The sequence below is a fragment of the Sorex fumeus genome, unplaced genomic scaffold (assembly GCF_029834395.1).
Source record: "Sorex fumeus unplaced genomic scaffold, SorFum_2.1 ptg000013l, whole genome shotgun sequence".
Taxonomy (NCBI): Eukaryota; Metazoa; Chordata; class Mammalia; order Eulipotyphla; family Soricidae; genus Sorex; species Sorex fumeus.
The window spans coordinates 31,635,129-31,659,770 of NW_026606070.1; the positions used below are offsets into that span (position 1 = coordinate 31,635,129).

The 24,642-nt window shown below is 45.6% G+C and overlaps 1 protein-coding gene across 1 annotated transcript; it reads left to right on the forward strand.

Moving 5' to 3' along the window:
• Positions 1 to 930: 930 nt before the first annotated feature.
• On the forward strand, positions 931 to 24,363 carry SGCB (sarcoglycan beta). The gene is made up of 6 exons (XM_056111442.1): positions 931 to 983; positions 8,280 to 8,486; positions 12,377 to 12,562; positions 13,417 to 13,608; positions 13,908 to 14,039; positions 20,662 to 24,363. Exons 1-6 carry the CDS (start codon positions 954 to 956, stop codon positions 20,863 to 20,865), a joined length of 951 nt encoding a protein of 316 aa, XP_055967417.1. The 5' UTR covers positions 931 to 953; the 3' UTR covers positions 20,866 to 24,363.
• Positions 24,364 to 24,642: the final 279 nt, after the last annotated feature.

Below are 24,642 nucleotides of genomic sequence, written 5' to 3' on the forward strand. Positions count from 1 at the left end.
CCACCTGCAACACTCTTGAAAAAATATGACATCCTCCAACTTTATCGGCTTTGAAGTGATCGAAATTCTGTTTGAGGATTCCCAGGTATCAAGATGCTGGTGGGGTAAATGGCCATTTGATCACATCGGTCCAACCCCAGCTCCCCATCCACAACAACCCTGGGAAACGCCCCTTCCCCACCCGGCCGGTGCAGTCTGGTGACTGTCCAGCTCTGGATTGTATCAGCTCCCCGGAAAGGGAGAGGCAGCTCTGGATCGTGAGGGAGCCCTTTCGGGAGCCTTCAGAGGCGGCCGAGGGCGCATGGAACTTCGAGACTCGGAAAAACGCCCTCGAAGACACCGTTCTGGGGATCCCGGGGACCACAAGCGGGATCCGAACCTCCGATCGGGGCGGGGCGGGGCGGGGCGGGGCGGGGCGGGGCGGGGCAGGGCGGGGCGGGGTCTGACTGGAAGTGCCAGGGAGGGGCGGGAGCTAGCAAGGGGCGTATAGGGTAGTGTTCCTGGGTGGCGGAGTGAAGGCGGGGCCTGACTGGGAGGGCCAGTGTGAGGCGGGGCTTGACTGGGCCCACCCTTGGTGGGCGGGGTGGAGCGGGGTGGGGCGGGGCCTGACTGGAAGTGCCAGTGAGGGGCGGGGACAGGAGGCGTGGTCTGTCTGGGAGTCCCACTTAAGGGCGGGGCGAGAGTCAGTGAGGGGCGGGGCGTAGCGGGGCGGAGCGGGGCCTATAAGGACGCGCCAGTGAGGGGCGAGAACTAGAGAGGGGCGGGGCCTATCGGATAGAGCCCGTGGTCCACGGAATGGGGCGGGGCCTGGCTGGGAGGGCCGGCGTGAGGCGGGGCTTGACTGGGCCCGCCCACGGTGGGCGGGGCGAAGCGAGTCGGGGCTGGGCCTGGATGGAAGCGCGCAGGCGCCTTAGCGCGGGGTGCGGCCCAGCAGGGTCGGCTGGCGCGCGAAGATGGCGGCGGCGGCGGCGGCTGCGGAGCAGGTCTGTGAATCCCGCGACCACCTGGGGCAGGGCCACGTGAGGGGTGGCCTCGGATGTGCGGGTGCAGCCGGCCTTGAGGCCGCCGCCGGGAGTGGGGTGCGAGAGGCCGCCGCGCGGGGCGGGGCGGGGCGGGGCGAGGCGGGAGGAGCTGTCCGCTGCCCGGGATGCTGGCGAGGCCCACGGGACCTTCGCGGCGGGACAGCGGCCGGCTGACCCCCGGCCGGGAGTGCGTGCAACGGGGTCGCCGTCCCGAGGGGCCTTGTCTCCCCACGGCCGCGCCACGGCGAGCCCCGGGCATGCCAGGCACGGCTGTCAGCAAAGATGCGGGTAAAAATAACCGGGACCTGGAGCCCGGAGGCTCCCTGGTGGCCGCCAAGAAATGGGCAGTTGCTGCCCGGCTGTCCCCTTGTGGCCGCGGCCAGGCTCTGTGGCCGCGAGGGGCAGACGTCAGCGCTCCCCTCCCGCTCTGCTTTTGGGAAGATGGTGTCTCCCTCCTAAAAGGCTCTCCCGTGCAAGTAGCTCTTCCCCCCTACCTCCTGTCAATCATTTCCTCATCCGCATCATAACTGCGTGTATCTTGGAATCGTTTCGAGGCTTTCTCCCCTTGCCCCCCCAGCGAGCACGCGTGTACACGCGACACGGACCTGTGCACACTCTCAAGGTAATTTTCAGGGGCTGGAGCAATAGCACAGAGGGTAGGGTGTTTGCTTTGCATGCGGCCAACCCGGGTTCGATTCCCAGCATCCCATATGGTCCCCCGAGCACCGCCGGGAGTAACTCCTGAGTGCAGAGCCAGGAGGATCCCCAGAGCATCGCTGGGTGTGACCCAAAAAGCAAAACAAAACAAAAAAAAATCAAGGTAACTTTCGCAGTCACTCTAGCCACCTTCCTCCCACACCCAACCGCCTTTTATTTCCCCCTTTGGGAGAAACATTGTTCAGCCACGTGGAAGAAATTTTATGTCAAGGTGTCCACATTCTGTTTCCAGGAAAGCTCTCCTTTAGGGACACAGTCGATAGATCTCATGGGAAGAAGAGACCTTCCCAAAGATATAAATCCCGTTTGCTTGGGGCTTAGACTCACATAAATACACAGCAACCAGTGAAAGACAGTAGGAGCTGAAGAGATCATATCGTGGGTACACTTGCCTTCTACACAGTTGACCGCTGTTCAATCCCAGCACCGCACATGGTCCCCAGAGCACCATCAGAAATGATCCCTGAGCACCACTGATATGGCTGAGAAATTTTTTTTAGTTTAATAAATAATAGGAGTTGGGAGCAAAGCATTTGTACAGCACATAACTCGTTTGCCTTGCATAGGGCTGGATTTGATTCCCGACACTCCTTATGGTCTCCTGAACACCATCAGCATCACTGAGTGTGGCCCCCAGACCAAAAACACAACAACAATAGTAATAGAAGGAGTAGAGAAAGCAGATGGAGCATCTTGGAGATGTTGAGATTAAAGTTGTTCCTTAGCTTTCCTGATTTTCTTCTTACCTCCACACCTGTTTTGATAGCTCCATATTTGTTCACCTCACCTTGTGATGTTCTGAAGATTCTGCTGGGGTGGGGTTTTCTTCTTTCTTAACCAAGAACTTGGTTCATTCCCCTTTCTTCACTTCACAGTTCTGCACTTTAAATACCTATTCCAACCTTAACTGAATTTTCCACACACACCTCAAAACCTAAAAAGTGTTCAGGACCGGATGGCAATCTAGTCTCCCCTGAAAAGGCAACCACAGTCCATCCCATTGGTTATACTGATCAAACTGGGCGCTCAGAAGCGCCCCCTTACTTGACCCTACTGCCCACTGTCCCAGACTTGATATTTGAAAACTGGATGCCACATTTTCTTATGAATGCTGGATTCCACAGGAAGTGTAGCAGATTCCATAGGAAGTGTGGCAGATTCCACTTGGGAGTTCCCCTAGCTGTGTCTCTGTCGCCCCACACATTTAACGAATAACCAGGTCCCATTGTCCTCCCCAGTCTTTCCTCTGAATATCCAAGAACCAAGGCTCAGCCAGGCCTTTGTTTGGACTGTCAAGGACATCTATATCCCTAAGCTGTTCTATCCCCACTTGTTGCTCTTTGTTTTGATTTTTCTCTGAAGCAAATATCATCCTATCACTAACCTTGAAATCTCCAGAAGTACCCGAGAACCTCCAGGATAAAGTCCATGGTTCTATGTATTTTTAGCACAAAAAAGAAAAGGGGTCTTGCAGACAGACTAGTATGGTAAATTGGCCCGATCCTAATAACATTAACCATGGCGAGCCTTTGTCCATACCTCTATTTGCTATCTCAAACCTGTGGATTAAGTGGAAGCATATTGAAATTGATGTGAGAATCTCTTTTTTATTTATTTATTTTTTTGCTTTTTGGGTCGCACCTGGTGCTGGGAATTGAACCTAGGTTGACCTCATGCAAGGCAAACGCCCTACCCGCTGTGCTATTGCTCCAGCACCGAGAATCTCTTCTTAATGCTATTGCCATGTAAAGATCCATCATTCTTGCTGCTGACCATGTCCATATATTTACTGGCCCTTTACCACATCTCTCACTTCAGTCTTCGCCCCACTTCTATATTCATCCTCTTCTCCACCCAAATAGTTGTCCCAGAGAAGACTGGGATGCCTTTCTCTATGATTTTCTCTGACATTCTCCTGTTCATCAAGATCCAACTCGGACCCAAGGATATGACTCGGTAGTAGGCAGCCGCTGTGTGTGTGTGTGTGTGTGTGTGTGGTCCATCCCAAATTGTGCATTGTGATTCCGCCACACTACCACAAATGCAGCCTCTGGCATGCTGCAACGTAGCATTACCCCTGATACCACAACTGCAGTTGCAATAGTTGGCTAAGTGAAAGGGAATGGAGGAGAGTCCATTCAAACCTCTGCTTTTTTTAGAAAACCCTTCCTGGGCCAGAGAGAGAGAGAGTAGAGCAGGTAAGGTGCTTGCTCTGTTCGTGGCTGACCTGGGCTCGATCCCCAGCACCCTGTATGGCTTCCTGAGCCCACCAGGAGTGATCCCTAAACACAGAACCAGGAGTAATCCCTGAGCCTCAGGTGTGATCTTTGGTGTGGCCAAAGACCAAAAGAAAAAGAAAACCATGCTGCCTGTCTCCCTAAGTGTTTGCACTCCTCTCTGCCCTGTCAGTGTTGTACGCACCATCTGTGTGCTCGTCTGGTGCTGAAGTGCAGTGGTGAGTGGCAGTAGCTATCCAGCCTCCTGGCCTGGAAGGAAGCACTGTGGCTCCATCATTTGATCTTTTTTTTTTTTTTTTTTGCTTTTTGGGTCACACCTGGCGATGCACAGGGGTTACTCCTGGCTCACGCACTCAGGAATTACACCTGGCGGTGCTCAGGGGACCATATGGGATGCTGGGAATCGAACCCGGGTCGGCCACGTGCAAGGCAAACGCCCTACCCGCTATGCTATCGCTCCAGCCACAATTTGACCTTTTTTGAGCGCTGGCCTCTTCTGCCTTTTTTCCTTCCTGTGTTCCCCTATTTTACCATGTGCCCCCCCCCATTCTCAAATTATGGTCCCCCACTTACATGAATTGTGTTCACCTGTGGTTTTGGGAGACTAAAGTGGGGTGGGAGGAGCCAGGGGACAATTGTTGTCCCCAACTGAGAAACTCTGGTCTAGACCCTCATTGTCGTTCTTCAATAAATGTTAGGTGCATCAAATTGAAGGTGATGCACTTGAACTGGCAGAGAGAAGACCACCTCCCAGGAGCCATCAGTTTTTCTACTTCTCTTCACACGGGCCCCTTTTTCAATGCTAAATGGCTAATCAAACAGTGCTACCCCGTGCCCGTACTGTGTCTGTGCCAGTCAGCAAACATCACGCATCCTGTGCTGCCTTCCTCCAGCACCGTGCCTGCCCTGCCTCCAGCACCTCGAGGCTGTGCTCTCTCCCAGCTGGTGCGATGAACCGCCGCCTGCACAGCTGTCCTTGGCAGCCGGATCTGCAGGGAAATATTTGAGAGTGTAGCCAGCCATCTTGGCTGCTCTGTGAAACTTTGCAGTTTTCTCTCTGTTACTGTCACAAGGATCATGCCTGTCTTTTTTCATTTTCCACGGGCCCTCAACCAGCCCGCTCTCCCTGCTGCTGCACTGAGATTCTGGTAGCCCTCTCCACTTCTCCTTAACTGAAGACTTCGCCTTTTCTCTTCTTGGTGGGAACTGGGTTCTTAGTAAAGTGCGAGATTCGGCTTCTCTCCTGTCGGTGTGGCTGTCCCCTGCCGCCTGAAGGTTCTCGCTGCTTCTCGTTACCCTGCTCTCCTCTGGGGCCTGCAGGCTTTGCTCCTTCTAGAACCGGATCCTCAGCCATCAAACACACTCATCTTCCTCCAGTGAGGAGTCGGGAGTGGGAAGGAGAGACTGATAGCTGCTACCACAGAAGAAGCATGTTCCTCTCACAGTACATGGCTCCTTAGCGACAATCTTCTTTCCTCTTGTTGGCTTGCAAGTAGATGTCTAGATATTTGTAGTTGGCAGGGCTTCTTCCTGTGTATTGATTTGCCACTCAGTCCACCGGTGAAGTTTAAGGCATTGCATCTTGACAGATCAAGTACAGTAACACTGTCCTTGGCTTTCTTACCATTCATCATAGTTTCTCATTTTCCAATTTTCCCGCCCATTTAAAGTTCCCAAAGACCACATTGTTGCTCTCTTGCTAATGTTTCTTTCTGGGATGGTTCTTCTTAACTTGCCTTTATACCGAGGGCGCTCTGATTCATGTCTCTGGTCCAGGCTAACCTCAGAGCCGTTGCATACATCAGTTATCTCAAGACAGAACATGGCAATTTCTCATTCAGTTAGAATATAGTAGTATTGAACCTCCTTCGTTCCCCATGTTTAATGACTACTTGCTAAACACGTGATTCTTTTTTCATGAACCTAACTCTTTTCTTGAAAGCTGCTTTTCAGAGACCCTTTCCCTGTCTCATTTCTGCCTTCAGCCCTTCTCCCGCTGGTGGCTCCAACACTCTGGCAGCCCTCATCCAGGTGCTCTTTTCTTTCCTGCCTGCAAGTGCCCACGCATTTTGTAGTCTGCATCGTAGACCAGTCTCACTCAGAAAACTTTATCCTTTTATTTATACTTAAACAGACATACAAAATAGAATTTTCTTTCGTTTGAGGCTAAACCCAACTGTGGCCAGGGGCCATTCTTGGCTCTGTGCTCAGGAATGACCTCTGGCAGCGTTCAGAGACCATATGTGAGTTCTGGGGTTTTGAAAAAGGATGCACAAAAGGCAAGACAAGTGCCTAAACCCCTGTGCTGCTTCTTCACTCTTCAGGACTAGAAATTTTTACCCTGTTGTTCACAAATTTTCACAACCTGCCCACTTCGTTTTTACTCTCCCCACACTGCAGGATTAAGCCCACATACTCCTCACAGTTTCCCTCCCGCCTCCCATGGAATTCCACAGGCCATACTTTTGTAGTACTTGTTTTGGTACCGGAGCAGAGTATTGTTATCTTAACTCTCTCACGAACCTCAAATGTTATTATAATATCGAGAGGAAATGGATTCTATCCTATATTTCTTTTACATTCTTATTTGCATCGGTGTTTGGGATTGGTGGTTTAAGCACAAAGTGCTTTTAACTGCCTGTTCAATAAGTGAATTTCAAAATTATATGGAACTTGGGCAGTCTAGTATTCATTTCTGCCCATTTCTTTTGTGTTGGCAGTGTACCAGACTGTTTACTGAAGTGTCTCTCAACCACAGTTAGAAGTTCTCTGACTTTTTGGTCTCAGATTCTTTGTTGGTTTGTTGTTGTTGTTGTTGTTGTTTGTTAGTTTGGGGACCATACCTGATGACGCTCTGGGGTTACTCCTGGCTCTTCACTAAGGAACTGTTTCTTCCGGTGCTCAGGGGGAATATATGGGATGCTGGGATCAAACTCAGGTTGGCAATGTGCAAGGCAAGAGTCCTCCGTGCTGTTTTATTGCTTGGGACCCTAGGATTCTTTTCAACACTCTGAAAAGTTAACTGATTATCCAAAAAGGTTTGTTGTTGTTGTTGTTTAGTGTGGGTTACAGCATTATATTTATAGTATTTCTAAATTCTATATTAGGAATTAAAAGTAAAAATAAAACAGAATCATACAAGTACACCTTGCATTAGCTGTTAGAACAATGATGTCATCACATATAGTCATGTAGCCTCTGGAAAACTTAGCTTACATGCCTGATAGGAGGGGAAAGCAGTACGTTAGTGTTATTTTGAAAATAGTTTTGAGTGGGTGGGAGAGAGAATACAGGAGTTAAGGTGCTTGCCCTGCATGCAGCTCACCCTAATTTGATACATGTTGAGTTCCGGAGGTTTGGGGCTCGGTCCTTTAGGGCGGGAAGGGCTCTCACCCGCCCCTGGTCACCTGTCCTCATCTGGGGCGCCCCAAATGAAACAGCCTGGCGCAGGGTCCGGCGCCATGGTTATGGACAGTGTCATATTATGTTCCCTTCCGGGAGAGAAGGATATGCAACTCTGGATCCTGGCTGAAACGAGATGATCTGGCACCAGCCAGAGGTGGCTTATGGGCGTGACTGCTGAGTTGCCAGAAGCAGGGAGATACTCAGATCTCATCATCGGCCACGATGTGTATTTTCTTGCTAAGGTTCTTTGCCACTTCTCTCGGAGCGAAACACAAATGGCTCCATTTCTCAGTGTCCTCTATCCTGAGAGCCCTGTGTTCTCATTTCACACAGAACCTTCATTTGGTTCTTTTGTTTCTCTGCCACAGTTAGGAAAAGGTAAAAGATTTAAACGAAGAAATACCTTTTGGAGAGAGCACATGTTTTGAAAAGTCCAATTGTAGGAGAAAGTTAACTTGAGCCCATTGACCCATTGGAGTGATGAAGAACAAAGTATGTCAGTTTTCCCAATTTCTTTCCATGTGAATGAATACATGGGCAAGTAAGTGGTGAATCTTGATTTAAAAGGAAGACTATGTAAAACAAGATGTGTATGTTCCCAACCCCAACGAGCCACACCCTTTCTGATTGTGGGACCATTGAAGGCAGAGCATAAAATACAGAGTACCTCTGTGTACGATACGTTGTTACCTCACACCGAGGCTTTGAGGCTTCCCCGGGCCTCCCCGGGCCTCCCTCTGAACACAGGGATGTCCTTGTGGAAATTGCAGTCCAGTGTGACTGGGAGTGTATTCATGTAAAGTGCCCCCATGACCAACTCAGCTGTCTTTGGCTGTGAGTTCGCACCTTAGTGTGTTTGAAAGAGTATGCGTCAGCGTGTGGCATTTTGTTTCTGCAGAGTTCCAATGGTCCAGTGAAGAAGTCCATGCGTGAGAAAGCTGTGGAGAGGAGGAACGTTAATAAAGAGCACAACAGCAACTTTAAAGCTGGCTATATCCCGATCGATGAGGACCGGCTCCATAAAACAGGACTGAGAGGGAGAAAGGGAAATCTAGCCATCTGCATCATTATCCTCTTGTTCATCCTGGCCATCATCAATTTAATTGTGAGTAGAGTGTAGGAGGATACTGTTTTCACTTATCATCTGTGTGTTGGTGACTGCCGTCGATTCCGTTTCTCTAGTTTCTTTCAGGACACTCTACTTGCTCTTTCCTATCTTTCCTTGCCTGATGGATTTGAAAGAGTATTTTGTATATAAGATCTGGTATACTGATATTACTATGTTTTAATTTTATTTAAAAGAAGTCTTCGCAGAGTTTTCCTTTGAACAGCCCAACCTTTCAAAGTGTAGCATCACCTCAGGAATAGAGACCTCTGCCCGGATAATTTGATTGCCCTCACCGAGTCTTCTGAAAAACATCAGCTTTTCTGTTTTCAATCACCTTGCCTCATATAGCCAGGCAGGGACAGGAGACAGTGCAGTGGTCAGGAAGACACCTAGGGCCCACCCAGTCCAGGCTCCATGCCCGGCACCACGTGCTCCCCACAGCTCCAGGTGCAGTCTAGGAGGCCCCAGGCACTACCCAGGCCGCCCGAGTAGCATCACATCCTCAGGCCCCGTGCAATGAACTGCTGGACCCACTCACTGGCCTAGAGTTGCTAGGGCCAGGCGGTGGGGGTGCTCAGGGGCTGAGTCTCCTGATCCATGCCTCCCTCATCCCCCTCACGCCTTCTCACTAAGATGGTAGAATAAGGACATTTTCCCCTTCTTTCTCTCAAAAAGGCTCATCCAGAAGGACACTCTAAAGAAACTGAAAAGTTTATGACAATTTCTCTTTCTCTGAAGGAACCGAAATAGATTTGGAGATGGTGACACTTGGTGAGTCCCATAACAAAGCCTCCTAGTCTCCCTGCTCTGACTTCCCCAGGTCACTAGCCCTGGCCTTCCTAGAGAACTTTCTAGAAACTCTCACACCCTTCCCATTAAGTATGCCCCCAAACCTCCAGGCATCAGTGTATTCTTTGATAAAGCTTTAAATCAAATGTGGGTTAGTGGGAGGTAAATCCCAAGTCACAATATATACAGACAAGGAGGAGACAGGAATGAATGAATGATAAATAACCTGTCAGAGAAAGCAAGAGAAACAGCCTGAGCAGGCATGGGGAAGGGATTATAGTGCCTGCTGGCAAAAGCCTAGAAAAGCTTGATTGAACTCGGGAATTGGAAAAAAGGAAAAGACTGAGCAGAGGGCTCAACAAGCTTGTTTGAAAAAAATCTGTGGAGGGAGTCTTGAGATCCCTAAGCCTCTTCTTCCTTCCAGCCAGCAGGAAATTACTCTTCTTAACCTTTACCACACAAAACTCATGTGTGTCTGGACTACCCGACCCAAGAGGGCACTTTCTGCCGGGCATGGCATAGAGGGGGCTGTACCTGGCCATCCACACCGAAAGTCTGAATCCTGAGCATTGTGACCTCCTTTCCCAGGCCCCCATATTCTCTTCTTCCGTGTCTGGAGGCCTGGCACCATGCCCTGTCTGCCCCAGGAGGGCTGCATCAATCTTCTCTGGAGAATAGAGGTGGGAAGAATCCAAAGATGCTGTGAAAAAGCTTTCTAGTCCCTGCCTACCCCGAAGATTGTCAGTCTCAAATCCCAGCCCCTCAAGGAGAACTTTTTTTTTTTTTTGCTTTTTGGGTCTCACCTGGTGATGCTCAGGGGTTACTCCTGGCTCTACACTCAGGGATTACTCCTGGCGGTGCTCAGGGGACCATATGGGATGCTGGGAATCGAACCCGGGTTGGCCACATGCAAGGCAAATGCCCTACCTGCTGCGCTATGGCTCCAGCCCCTCAAGGAGAACTTTTATGGTCTGCAGGAAACTTCACCCTGAAGTATGAACCTCGAGCCTCCAGGGAGCGATCATAGTTTTGAGTAAAGCTCTAAATTAAAGATAAAAGCCAAGACACTTAAACTTTGGAGAAAGTAAGAATTCTAGGAGATAGGAGAGGGGAAATGCACCTATGACAGAAGAAAAAAAAATTTATCCAGAAAATTATTGTCTTAAGAGAGGACGATAGTGCTTCCATGAAAGGTGAATGACATGACATTTTAAAGGGTTAAAGATTAAGGAAGAACTTACAAATACTGGAAGATGAAGGGAATCCTCCAGAACATTCTACTAGCTCGATTCTAGATTTACTCCAGGAACTCTAAGGTTCTGTTTTAGTAGTTCCAGATCAAAAAAAAAAAAACAAAACTGAAAAAGTTATCAAGTAAACCCAGAAAATTTCCAAGCATTGTAAGCCAATCTGGGTACAGTGTAATTCATTAAAAAAAACAGACCATTACTGTGAACTCTTAAGAAAAAAAAATGATAAGGGGCTGGAACAATAGCACAGCGGGTAGGGCGTTTGTCTTGCACATGGCCAACCTGGGTTCGATACCCAACATCCCATATGGTCCCCTGAGCACTGCCAGGGGTAATTCCTGGGTGCAGAGCCAGGAGTAACCCCTATGCCTATTAATCACAGGGTGTGACCCAAAAAGCAAAAAAAAAAAAAAAGACCATGAAAACAAATGATCATAACAATTTTCAGAAGAAAATACATCAGAAAACAAGGTATCAGGGGAAAAAATTGGGCCTTTTTGAAGCAGTGCTGGAAAATAGAAGACAAGAAAGCAAGGGTGTTGCAAATTTGGTAAGAATATAACCCCAGCCTATTCTGCTCTAAACACATGCACCAAGCTAGGCTAAGAGTCACATGTGAGGAATTATCAAGACTTTTTTTAGCCTTGCACCATCTATACAATATGAAACACTCAAAATTTTTTATATTGTGTATATTCGTTGTAAGAAGCCCCAGAAGACTGTTTTGACTGCAGGTGGCTCTAAACTAAGAGAGAGAAGGACAGGGATCCAGGAAGCTGGGCATCCACACAGCAGAAAGACAGCAGGGAGCATCCTCATGAGAGTGGGGGGTAAGTTCATGGTCACAGTTTTGCAGGAGACCCAGGGGACACAATCCCAGAGAATAGCAAGGAGAGGCTCCAGAAAGGTGCCCTGGAGAGAAAAAGAGCAAATACCTTCGCTGAGAGAATTTCGTGTTTAATGCATGTCATAAGGGGAAATGTCACCCACAGTATTGGGGGGTAGAAAGGATGTAGGACACTTTTTGAGACACGTAATTAAATCTTGAGGGGCAAAAAGTTCTAGAAAGGAGTAAACACTATTGCTTAGGGGTGCGAGATTTGTTTAGGGGTGAACACTTTCTATGGTTGTCCTGCTAGTAATAATGAACATGGCTTTAACCAAAACAAGATTGGAGTAGAGGGAGAGAGGAATAAAGGATCTAAAACCCTTATCTTCTGTCACTGTCACTGTCCTGTTTTTCATTGATTTTGCTCAAGCGGGCCTAGTAACATTGTGAGACTTGTTACTGTGTTTGGCGTATCGAATACGTCGTGGGTAGCTTGCCAGGCTTTGCCATGCGGGCGAGATACTCTTGGTTGCTTGCCGGGCTCTTGGAGAGGGGCAAAGGATTCGAACTCGGGTTGGCCATGTCGGCCGCATGCGAGGCAAACACCCTACCTGCTGTGCTATCTATCGCTCCAGCCCGCCTTATCTTCTAAAATGGGAAATTAATAGATATGACCTGAGAGATGAGTAGCCGTTTACAAATCTTGTACTGAAATGTGGGGGCAAATTTACTAGGCAGAATAGCCGACAGGGTTGACAGTGGTTCTCTCTTGGTACCAGGATAGGCTGGAGAAGACAAAACGACTCTTTTTCAAGAATGCACACTTTTTAGTGCGTTTGACTTTCAGCTGTGTGCATGTGAGACCTTCAAAATAAAATTGGTTTCCTTTACAAACGAAAAGGCAATTAATGTTTATCACTAATGCTCCCACGTTGGAGAGTTGAAGCCAGGGATGTTTTCTGCCTGTCCAGGGTGAAGCGCGTGCTCCCCCTTAGTCCTGGGCCGCTTCTCTCTTTCAGATAACCCTCGTTATCTGGGCGGTGATTCGCATTGGGCCAAATGGCTGTGACAGCATGGAGTTTCATGAGAGCGGGCTGCTCCGCTTCAAGCAAGTCTCTGACATGGGAGTCATCCATCCGCTCTATAAGAGCACGGTAGGAGGAAGGCGGAACGAAAACCTTGTCATCACCGGCAACAACCAGCCTGTAAGTCACCACATGGCTTGAGGGGCTCTAGACAAAAAGGTCTCTGGGGAAACTGAGAGGTTATGGGAAGTGGGTATTTCCCTCGAGGAGAACAAATAAATATATTTTATAATGTTGACCAGATCATCATTGAAGAGTGTTACATGCTCTCTTAGTTTCCTGGGTTTTCTGTGGTAGATGTAATGGCTGGCAGAATGCGTGGTTTGCTGTTTTCTTCTCCCCATGAGCCCCTTTCCGGGTCATGAAGCGTCTGTGCTCATGAGTCAGGAGAATGTGAGGGTCTATTCTCTGCAGCCGTATTGGTGGTTGCTGTACCCATGGGAGTGGACTCAAGATTCTACTCAGTTTGCTCCCTTATCTTACTCACTGGGCATGACCCTTGTCTTCCTTCATAAGAGCAGCACCCACAAATCTACACAGAAGACCTGATTTTAGTTTTACCGGCTCTTCTTCTGCATGGGTGAAGGGGTAGGGGGAAGAGGGACACACGGACTTAAGATTAGTGGTCACTGTCTCTGTCCTCCCGTTGTGCATCGATTTGCTCAAGCGGGCCCAGTAACATTGTGTGTTTGGCATATTGAATATGTCACGGGTAGCTTGCCAGGCTCTGCCGTGGGGGCGAGATACTCCCGGTAGCTTGCCGGTCTCTTCGAGAGGGGCGGAGGAATTGAACTCGGGTCGACCATGTTGGCTGCGTGTAAGGCAAATGCCCTACCTGCTGTGCTATCACTCCAGCCCAAGATTAGTGGAGTGGCTGATTATCATAGGGGCGGGCCTTATAGTTCCCAAGAATTTGAGTTGTTGCGATTAATTTTTGTAAAAACATATTATTGATCAAGTTATTTTTTCTGAAGATTGTTTTTCAGCAAGGAACGACAAAGCTCAGTGTAGAAAAGAACAAAACATCTATTACAAGTGACATTGGCATGCAGTTTTTCGACCCTCGAACTCAGAACATCTTATTCAGCACAGACTACGAAAACCATGAGTTTCATTTGCCAAGTGGAGTGAAAAGTTTGAATGTTCAAAAAGCATCGACTGAAAGGGTATAATTTTCTCTGTTTTTGTCATTGGGAGAGAATTACTGTCCAAAGTTACAAAATGGGATGGGCGTTTCATTGTGGCATAGTGGCATGAAAGAAAATATTCCATATTCCAAAGCAATGGAAAAGATTTGTTCTAGATTTGCTATTTACTTGTTTATGTGATCAAGTCATCTCTCTCAGCCTCTGTGAAACATAAATGAAAGACCTTGCTTTCCATATTTCATAATGGAAGCTATTTCCTCTCTGTGTTAATTAATCATTTTCAACTTAACTTAGAAATTCCTTTTTACTATTTTCAGATTACCAGCAGTGCTACTAGTGACTTAAATATAAAAGTTGATGGGCGTGCTATTGTGCGTGGAAATGAAGGCGTGTTCATCATGGGGAAAACCATCGAGTTTCACATGGGTGGGAATATGGAGCTGAAGGCAGTGAGTATCTGTTAAGCTTTAAAGAACTACGGCTCTGCTTTCTGGAGCCACCTACATCCCAGTATATAAATTCTCTTTCTTTACTTTGTGACAAACTCTCCATGTGTCTCTCTTCCTCCTTCTCCTCTCTTATACTTCCTAAATAAAACTATCTATATATATATTTTTTTTTTTTTTGAGAAGGGGTGGGGTCACACCTAGCAGTGCGCAGGGTTACTCCTGGCTCTGTGCTCAGGGATCATTCCTGGTAGGCTCAGGGGTTACCGCGGTTCAGACCCGTGTCAGTTGCAAACAAGGTAAACACCCTACTGTTGTACTATCTCTTCAGTCAAATAAAACTACTTTTAAATAAAGAATTATAAGATTCTTGGGTACATACATCTATTTAATCACTTAAAATGTTAACATAGTAGTACATTATTTTCACATGAAAAAATTTCAGAATGGGTTGTAAAGTGAAAAAGGTCCCAAACAATCTGTGAAGTGTCAGAGTACCTGTATGGCTTTTGTTTTTTTCTCCCTTAGAAAGTGGCATGGGGGCGGGGGGGTGCTGGAGCAATAGCATAGCGAGTAGTGTGTTTGCCTTGCATGTGGCCAACCTGGGTTCGATTCCCAGCATCCCCCGAGCACCGCCAGGAGTAATTCCTGAGTGCATGAGCCAGGACTAACCCCTGAGCATTGCTGGGTGTAACCCCCTCAAAAAAGAAAAGAAAGTGGCATGGGATTGGTGTGAAGTGGCTTTGGATGCCCTGGTGGCTGTCTCCTGGGAACTTGCCGAGTCAGGCTGTGTGTTCCCAGCCCCTCTTTCTTCCACAGACTGGGACCACATGTGCACTTCCATGTGCGTCTCATCCTGCCAGTGTTCAAGTATAGCTGACATATTGCCTTATATTAGCTTCAAGTGTACAATGTAATCATTGGCATTTGTGTACGCTGGAATATGATCCCCACAATAGATCTAGTTAATAGCCATTCCCATGCCACATAATCTTTCTCTTGTAATTAGAATTTTAAAAACTCTTCTCTTAGCACCTTTCTTCCTACTGTGAAGTATTATTTTCTGTATTTACCTTGCTGCCTATAGCATCCTGATGTATTTTATAATAGGAATCTTGTACCTTTTGACTACCTTTTTCCACCTATTTCATTTACTGCCACTCCCCCACCCCCCACCCCACACCCTCTTCTGCCCCAGCCCTCCACCTCTTATAACCATCCATTTCTGTGTCAATGAGGTTGGTCTTCTGTTGTTGTTTTTCAGATTCCGTATATATGGTCATATGCAATTTATCTCACTTATTTCACTTAGCATAATGCTCTCAGTTTGGGTCCATGCATGTCATTGCAAATGGCAAGATTTCGTTCTTGTCCCTTTTTGTGGTGCCAGGGATTAAAGCCAGGGCCTCAGCCTATAAAGGTATGTGCTCCACCTCTGTGCCATGCTGCTGGTCCCGAGTTTACTCTTAGGATTGATTAGCAACAGTCTTTATGCACCACATTGTGCTTATCCATTTATCCATGGATGGACTCTTATGTTGTTTCCTTGTCGTAACCTTCAGAATTGCTTTTGCAGCAAGCAAGGAGCTGCATATAACTTTCCAGATGTTAGTTTTCGATCACAGAATTGCGAGATCATGTGGGAGTTCTATCTGAGGAACTGTCTTTCATAGTGATGGGACCACTCTTCATACCTTCACAGTGAATGAGGCTTCCTTTTCTCCACATCCTCACCCTCACTTTTTTTTTTAATCTTCTTGATAGATAATAGCAGATATGAGCTAAGAGCTCATTGTGCTATGTTGAACATGTTTTCTGGTATTTGTTGGCCATCTGTGTGTCTTCTATTTAATAACTACTCAGGGTAAAGTGTCTATAGTCAGTTGCCTCTGTCCACTTTGTAATTAGATTATTTATGTTCTGCTGTGGAATGTATGAGGTTATTTTTAAAATATTATTTTGGTTAGTAAGCCTTTAACCTGATATATGATTTGCAAATATTTTATCCCATTTAATAACTTGTCCTTTGATTTTTTTTTATTATTAGTGAAACACCATGAGGTACAGTTATAGACTTACAAATTTTTGTGCTTGGCTTTCTAAGTTATACAGTGATCAAGTACCCATCCCTCCACCAGTGCCCATTTTCCACCACCACGAGTCCCAGTATTCCTTCCATGGTTGCCTTCATTGTACAGACTGTCCCACTTGGTTGGGGTTTTTTTTGGTTTGTTTGTTTTGGTTTTTTTGTTTTTTGCTTATGTTGCCTTTTGGTGTCAGAAAATCATCACAAAGACAGGACCCTATGACATGTTTAACTTCCAGAAGATTTATGATTTGAGGCCTTAAATTCCAGGCTTTAATCCATTTGAATTCATTACTGTGTATGTCATGTGATGGTGGTCCAGTTTCATTCCTTTGCTTGTGGTTGTCCAATTTCCCGACCCCAGTTGTTGACGAGATGTTCCTTTCCCCATTCTGTATTCCCCACCTGCTTGGCTCTAAAGTAATTGATCATGTATTTATGGCTTATTTGGGGGCTCCCTATTCTGACCTTTTGATATACATGTCTGTTTGATGCCAGTCCCACACTAATTTTGTTGCTATAGTTTTATACATTTGAAACCAGGCAATGTGATGCCTGCAGTCTTGTTCTTCTTATATGAGATTGCTTTGGCTAGTCAGTCTTTCTGTCCCACAAAGATTTTAGGATTGCTTGTTCTGTTTCAGTGTAAAATGTCATTGAAATTTTTATATATATTTTGTTTATTAGAACTTTTTTTTAAAATATAAAAACTTGGAAGTTCAGAGCCTCCCAAGGAGTGATTCCTAAGTGCAGAACCAGGAGTATATACTGAGCACCTCCAGGTGTGCCCAACCTTGCCCCCCAAAAACCTGGAGGCCCCAGAAGGTGTTTGCCTTGAACACAGCCAACCCAGGTTTCACCTGCCATCTCTGTGAAAGCACCACATCTGATCCCCTCTAGGGTCCTAGTACAGAGCCAAGAATAACTCCTGAGCACAGCACAGCCTCGTGTGGCCCAAAAACCAAAATAAAAAAAAATAATTTTTAAAAGTGGGTATACCAACAGTCAGCAGTGCGATAAGTCACAGAACAACAAACTCCTTTTCATTTCTCTGCCAGTGTTTTCTTTTTCCCTTTTCTTTTTATTTGGAGGGAGGGGTGTAACACATTATTTCAAAGAAAAAAATTGCTAAAAAATTCCTGAAAGATCAAAGTGAATATATCCATGCTTTGAAATTGTTGGGAGGTTTTTAGTTTTGTTTTCAGTTAATTTAGGGGCCAGAATGATAGTATAGTGGGTGGGCATTGGCCGTGGAAGTGGATTCGATTTACAGCAATCCATATGGTCCCCTGAGTGCGGCCAGGAATAATTTCTGAGTGCAGAGTCAAGAGTAATACCTGAGCATCACCAGGTTTGCCCCCCTCCCCCGACAAAAATTTTTTTTTAAGATATCTCTTCTTATTTTGTATTTAGTGATGTGGACATTGATGGGAAAATATATAAAATGTGTTTCTGTTCTTATGAAGGAAAAATATTTTGCTTTGATTCCAGCTATTGAAAAGTAATTTTCTTTGTATCTCACAGATTATATTTGAAATTTAAATTTAATACATATTATATTTCATGTAAAGGAACCATCAAATTAAGAACATTTTCCTGCTGAAATATTTATTCAAAACGTTGATATTTTATTCATAAAGTGGCCTCCTATTTTAGACTACTTAATTAAAGCTAATTATGCTTATTTAACTGAACATTAAATGGCAAAAGTAACCCTGAATCTAAGGACTTATAAATAGCACTGTAGCACTGTCCTCCCATTGTTCATCGATTTGCTTGAGTGGGCACCAGTAATGTCTCCATTGTGAGACTTATTGTTACTGTGTTTGGCATATCGAATACGCCACAGGGAGCTTGCCAGGCTCTGCCATGTGGCCGGGATACTCTTGGTAGCTTGCCGGGCTCCCCGAGAGGGGTGGAGGATTGGGACCCGGGTCGGCCGCATGCAGGGCCCTACCTGCTGTGCTATCGCTCCAAAATAATTTAATAGTTCTTCAAAAGAATAAATGTTTAAAAAAAATCTAGTATTTCACTTCTATAAAAGGCTCCCCTCACCAAATACATGTTCCAGTTTCTTATAATGACAAATATAAAATGTGATTTTTTTTACACCCCCCCCCCCCCATTGGATTTTTGGACCACATTCAGCTGTGCTCAGAGCTTACTCCTGACTCAGGAATCAGTCCTGGTGGTGCCCTGGGGACCATATGGGGTGTCGAGGATGGAATCTGGCCTGAACACATGCAGGGCAAGGGCCCTACCCACTGTACTATCACTCTGGCCCCCATAAACTGGGATTCTTGCCAGAAACTCAGTAGCAGCAGTGACTAGTGTTCCGTGTATATGGATAAGGCAGAAGCCACGTCTGGGTGAGTAGGGAGTAACAATCGGAGTGGGGCTATTTCTCTGGGAACTAAGAGAAGCGAGAGCTGAGCTGTGGCCATTAGCAGGTTAACTTTTTTTTTTCAACCTGAAAATTCTGCTCATTGTTAGTATGACAAATATTAAAGGTCTTAGAAACATGTTTATACTCACATCAGTTTCTCCACGGTTTAAAAAAAATGAGCCTGTATTAGAAAAAAAGAATTCACTTTTTCATTTCAGATTGGTAGTTTGGTGGTTTGCTTCTTATAATTTTTTAATTTGGGGGCTTCCCAAGCAGTGCTCAGAGAATCCCAGGGAACATTCCTGGTGACACTTGGACCCTGATGCCAGATGTTTAAGCTGGGGATCAAACTCAGTGACTCGAATTTGATAGGCATATTCATTGCCATTTGAGCCATCTCAGGACCCTTCGCAGTTATTCTTAAAACATTTATCTTTACAAAGAATCAGTATTTCTTTCACCACAAGATGGCAGCATTGGAATGAAATTGGAGCATTCCTCACTTGGGCTTCTGTTGCTTGCATGTCCTGTGACTAAGCCCGTCATTTCCATGAATCCATCCCCAGCAGCGCTCTCTCTCTCTCTCTCTCTCTCTCTCTCTCTCTCTCTCTCTCTCTCTCTCTCTCTCTCTCTTCCTGCTGTAACCTCTAAAGCACTTCTAAAGCACTGTCCTCAGATCCCATGGTCTTACTGTCTCCGCACCCATCTTCAGGCCCCTGACCCCCAGAGTGTTTTCAGTTTTCACATCCTCCCACCTCCCACAAAAAAAAAAAAAAACCTGCACCGTCAGGGCTCCCATTGAACTCCCAGTGTCTGTCAGTCAGCACAAGGGGACTGTAACCTCAGGCAGTCACTGCTGCTCTCACCCCCGGCCCTGCCCTTAACTTCCCTGGCTCCTGTCACCCCAGCTGCCACCTCCCGGCCTCCACCCTTTCGTCTCTGTCCTCAGTCCTGTGGACAGCGGCCAGAGTGAGCCTCTTAAGAAAAGGGATCACATCACTTTCCTGTCCAGAGCCCTCCGTCCCTCTCTCTGGAACACCAGACACATCCTCACCTCAGGTCCCCGTGTGTGCTCTCCTCTGCCCAGTGGCTCCTTCCCAAAGACGCCCGCAACAAACTCCCACGTGTCACCCAGCGCCTGTTGGATGGTGGCCTTTGGCTTTTGAAAGGCCTTTCTGCTCACTTCTGTGCCCCTGATCCCCTACCTGCTTTTTCTCTCTGAGGCGTTTTTCTCAGAGCGCACATCCCATGGATGTGTTTTTGTTCCAACTGTTTCTCTCTTATGTTTTGTTTTGTTATGTTTTGAATATTTAACTCTCTGAGATCCTTAATTTTGTTTGCTGCTTTTTCTCCAGTGCCTCAAGTAGAATCTGGTAGCAGATAGTATTTGAGGGGTTGGAGTGATAGTGCAGCGAGGAGGGCATTTCCCTTGTACGCTGCTTACCTGGGTTCGATCCCTGGCATCCCATATAGTCCTCCCAAGTACCACCAGGAGTAATTCCTGAGTGTAGAGCCAGGAGTAACCCCTGAGCACTGCTGAGTGTGACCCCCCAAAAAAGCCAAATAAAAGTAGTTTCCAATAATTATAATTGACTGAAAATAAAAAGAGGGAAGAAAGAAGGTAGAGAAGGCTTCAGAGTTCCTAAAAATAAAGGCTTTTAAGAGCTTACTACCCACGAAGGTTGGCTGTACTTGAAGACAGAGCATGTCTTACCCTCCAAGATGAAGGTTTTGAGGTATCCCAGAAGTTTGGAAATTAACATTAATCCTCTCTAGAAGAAAGGGAATCTTTTCTCATCATCAGAAACCTTTTAGTAACTTTGTGGTAACCCTTTAGGAACTACTGAATGAAAGTTGTCTGAGACCTCATCAACCTCCATTTGTATGTGGGAATTTTGGTGTAATGTTAACAGAATTAGATTGTTTCAGGTGTATTGATAACATGATGGACTGTTACTAAGAGGTCCCCACTGGGAACCTTTGACATTGGTTTTGTTTTCTTGTTGTTGTGTTGGTCTTGACATCTCTCTCTCTCTCTCCTCTCTTCTCTCCTCTCTCTCTCTCTCTCTCCTTTTGTTAATATTCTAGTGACCTTTGTCTGTTGATTTGAGCCCCACTCATGGAGGTAAATAAATCTCTTTTACTCTTAACAGGAGAACAGCATCATCCTAAATGGAACTGTGATGGTCAGCCCCACTCGCCTGCCCAGCCCCTCTGGTGCTGATCAGTTTGGTAGCGGTGACTGGGTGCGCTACAAGCTGTGCGTGTGTGCCGACGGGACCCTCTTCAAGGTGCTGGTGACCGGCCAGAACATGGGCTGCCAGGTCTCCGATAACCCCTGCGGAAACACTCACTAGAAGAGCGGAGAGGTTGTCAGGATGCTCATGTCTTGACTTTTTTAAAGAGCGCATGCAAATCATGTTTTTACAGAGTTTGTGATAACTCCAAAGTATTTTCCGAGTCCCCTGCAGATCACGACTTTTTATGTGTCTCCGTATTCAAAAGGGCCTATATGTTAATAGGTTTCCTTAAGTTTCACCTTAACTGCAAATTAAAGATCTCTAAAATAATTATCAGAAGAACCCAAATCAGCCAAAGTTAAATTTGTAAAGAAGTGTATTTAAAATCCCACAAATCCTCAGGTTAAAGCTCTTGCCATGCACGCAGGTAACCTGGTTCAACCATGGGCACCTCAACTGGTCCCCTGGGCATAGAGCCAGGAGTAAACCCTGAGTGTGGCCAAAACTTCCTCACCCACCAGAAGAATAAAATCCCACAGTTGCTTGGGCCGGAGAGATAGCTCAATGAACTGAGCTCACACTTGGCACCTTGGGGGCCCCGGTCAGACCTCTGGCACCGCATGGTCCCGAAGCTCAGTCAGGCTCAACCCTCGAGAACTGACAGGCGTAGCCCAAAATATAAATAATATAGAAATAAAATCCCACAGTTCTTTGTCTAAAGGATAAGGGGCTGAAGCAATTGTTTAGATTCACTATTCTTTTTTAGTAACTAGTGGCTCTAGGTCCACTTACGATGTTTAAATGGTACACCGTTGAAAAATGTTACATGCGCTGTCTCTTGGCTTCTGAGAAAGACAGATTTTACAGCATCAACTTTCAGCCACATTCCCACATGCCAGTGATTCACTAAAGAGCTTCATGGTTGTGGAATGGCAGGAGACTGGTTGCTTGGTTTTGCACAAGGAAAAAAAATAATGCTCGAAAAGGATGCTTCCTTGACTTATAATAAGCCTTAAGCGTTCGCATTGTGATAGAAAATCTCATATTTAATTTTTAATTATAACTTATTATTATTATTATTTTTTTAGTGGTGCCAGGGATCCAACCCAGGGTGGCATCCTACATGCCAAGCATGTGCTCTGCCACTGAGTTTGATCACTAGTCCCTGGTCATAGCTGTCATTTATTGAGTATTTTATACATTTAAGCATTATGTAGGCTTTGCACGTCGCTCTTACTTTTCCCCACAGCTCTGTGACTAGGTGTGATGAACCCAGTTGTGCCCTTCAGGAAACAGGATCAGCAAGGTTCAGAGATTTCCTTGCCTCCATGTGACATAGTAAATGGCAGTGGTGGGGACAAGATTGGAATTCTTTTGTGATTTAAACTTAGTTACACTTGCTTCCAAACATGATGTTCCCCATCACTGCAGTGAAGTTTTCATTATTTAAAACACCAGAAAGGTGGGCCGGAGTGATAGCACAGCGGGGAGGGCGTTTGCCTTACACATGGCCGACGCAGATTTGATCTCCGGCATCCCATATAGGTCCCCTGAGCACCGCCAGGAGTGATTCCTGAGTGCAGGAGCCAGGAGTAACCCATGTGTAATGCTGGGTGTGACCCAAAAAGCAAAAAAGAAAAAAGGGGAGGGGGCCTGAGCGGTAGCACAGTGGGGAAGGCACTTGCCTATCCCAGGATCAACCAGGGTTCAGTCCCAGTGCTCCAATATGGTCGATCCCCCAAGCACTGCCAGGAGTAGAGTGATTCCTTAGTGCAGTGCCAGGAGTAAGCCCTGAGCATTGCCGGGTGTGACCCAAAAAGACAAAAAAAAAAAAAAACAAAACCAGAAAGATAAACAAAGACTAATTTTTACTCACATAAGCAGGTAAGAATAAAAATAGTGTTCTAGTTGAAAGAAAATAAAGCAACCACATTATCAAAGAAATGAATGATCACTGTCTCGTTTTAAACTATCTTATGTGAATTCCTCAATATTATGTGGGCTCTAGAGAGGTCATATGGCTTAGCTGTGCTCGAGCCAGTCTCCCAGTTGATGGACCGTGCACCCAGCATACCTGAGTGTGTAAAATCTCTCCCCTCAGCCGTCCAGGAAGCAGCGGGAAGAATGCAGGCCAGGGCTCCAGACAGGTGCCCCGGGTGCCATGCAGACACCCTCTCTTTTATGTGTGCCCCGTTTTAGGAAACACTGTGAGAGTTGATCTGCTCCTCATGTCACCTTTCTAATGAGTTGTGACTCGTGCCATTTTATTTTCAATGTATTTTGTATTTGTCTTCCAGGGAACTCATTTCAATAAATAAGAAAAGCAATCAAAAACTAGTTTGCATTCAATATTGTCTTTTTGCACTGATTTAAAAAAAATGTTTCAAATGTCTCAGAGATTTCAAGTACTCTGCAGTACATTGAAGTCAAGGTTGGTTTACTACTTACTGCTGAGTGTCGCTTTGAAATGAAGGAAAAGAGAATGAAATTCATGACTTTCGAGCATAACTTATAAGTTGTAGTATTCAGAACCCTTTTGAATGTGTTCCAGTATTGTCTGTATCTGAATGATATTCAGGGGGAAAAAATCCATTGAAATTTTCAGGTGATGAGAATATTTTTAAATTGTATATTCATTCCTTCTTCTCTCTATTTAGATATGTTTTGAGGTTGAGGTTGTTTTTTTTTTACTGAAACCACGGAATGCTATGTTACAAAGTATTATTTATTAAAACCATACTATTATTCATGAAATAATCTATTTTTACTCCTCTCTGAGAAATACTTGTTTTGATACATGTTCATTAAGTGCTTTTGACAAGAGAGGCTCTTTTGAGGTTTTTATAGAAGTGATTGTTGAAGAAACAGGTATAATATTTTAGGGCACTTTACAGGTTCATAGGCCTTGCTTGTCCCCTAAGTGTTCACCTGGAAAATTCACTGAAAAGCAGAACCTTAACAGCCTGTCCGTTGACCTGTCACTTCTTTTTCCTGTCAGTCAAGCCTCAGCTACTCACTCTCACTACCAGATGGTATTTTTCTAGACACTCAAGGGCTGCTGTTTTTTTCCTCCTTAGCACTGAGCATGGATGTGACAAGGTTTGGGCTTGGGGTGGGGAGGTAGATGATGAAGACAGATTCCAGGAAGAGAGGGCAGGGCGGCGTATACATGCTTGTTTGCAAAGGGGATAGATGAAATGAAGGCAAGATGTTTTAGAGGCGCTCTAATAGGCAGATAACAAAAATGCAGAATGACCCAAAGAACCGTTACTGAGCTATAGTATTTAAACTAGATATATTTGTATTCTTTTTGCATTATGCAAAACAAAACTATTATTTTGGTGATAAAATTATAAACACTCTAGCTAGTTTTGAGGGTTTTCTTTAAGAAGGTGAGAATGTTAAGGTGCTAAAAAAGTTAAAAAGAGATAGACCATTGAAATGCCAATTACTTTGACAGTGTTTTTTGAAGTGTTGATGGGGCAGAGATTACAAATAATGCCATGTTAAACATGAGCCTGTAATTCTATTTTGGATTGCTAACATGAGTTTTGGTTAGTTCCATTTGTAATAACTATTAATGACCTCTGTTTACAATAAAGATTCTGTAAATTGTTTGCTGTTTATTTCTCTTTCCTGGCACTGGGGATGGGATCCAGGGCATCACTCATGCAAGGCAAGTGCTTCATTACTGAGCTATATTCCAGGCCCTTCGTGATTAAAATATTCAGGGGGTTCTCCCTTAATTACATACACATGATGCATTAAAATACAGATTGAGACAGTGACATCATCAGTGTTTGGTTACTTTTTGGAATCCTAGAACTCAAGGCTAGAAGTTCTGTCCACGAGTGAATTGTTCTACTTGGGGGAATGTTTATTTATTTATTTTAC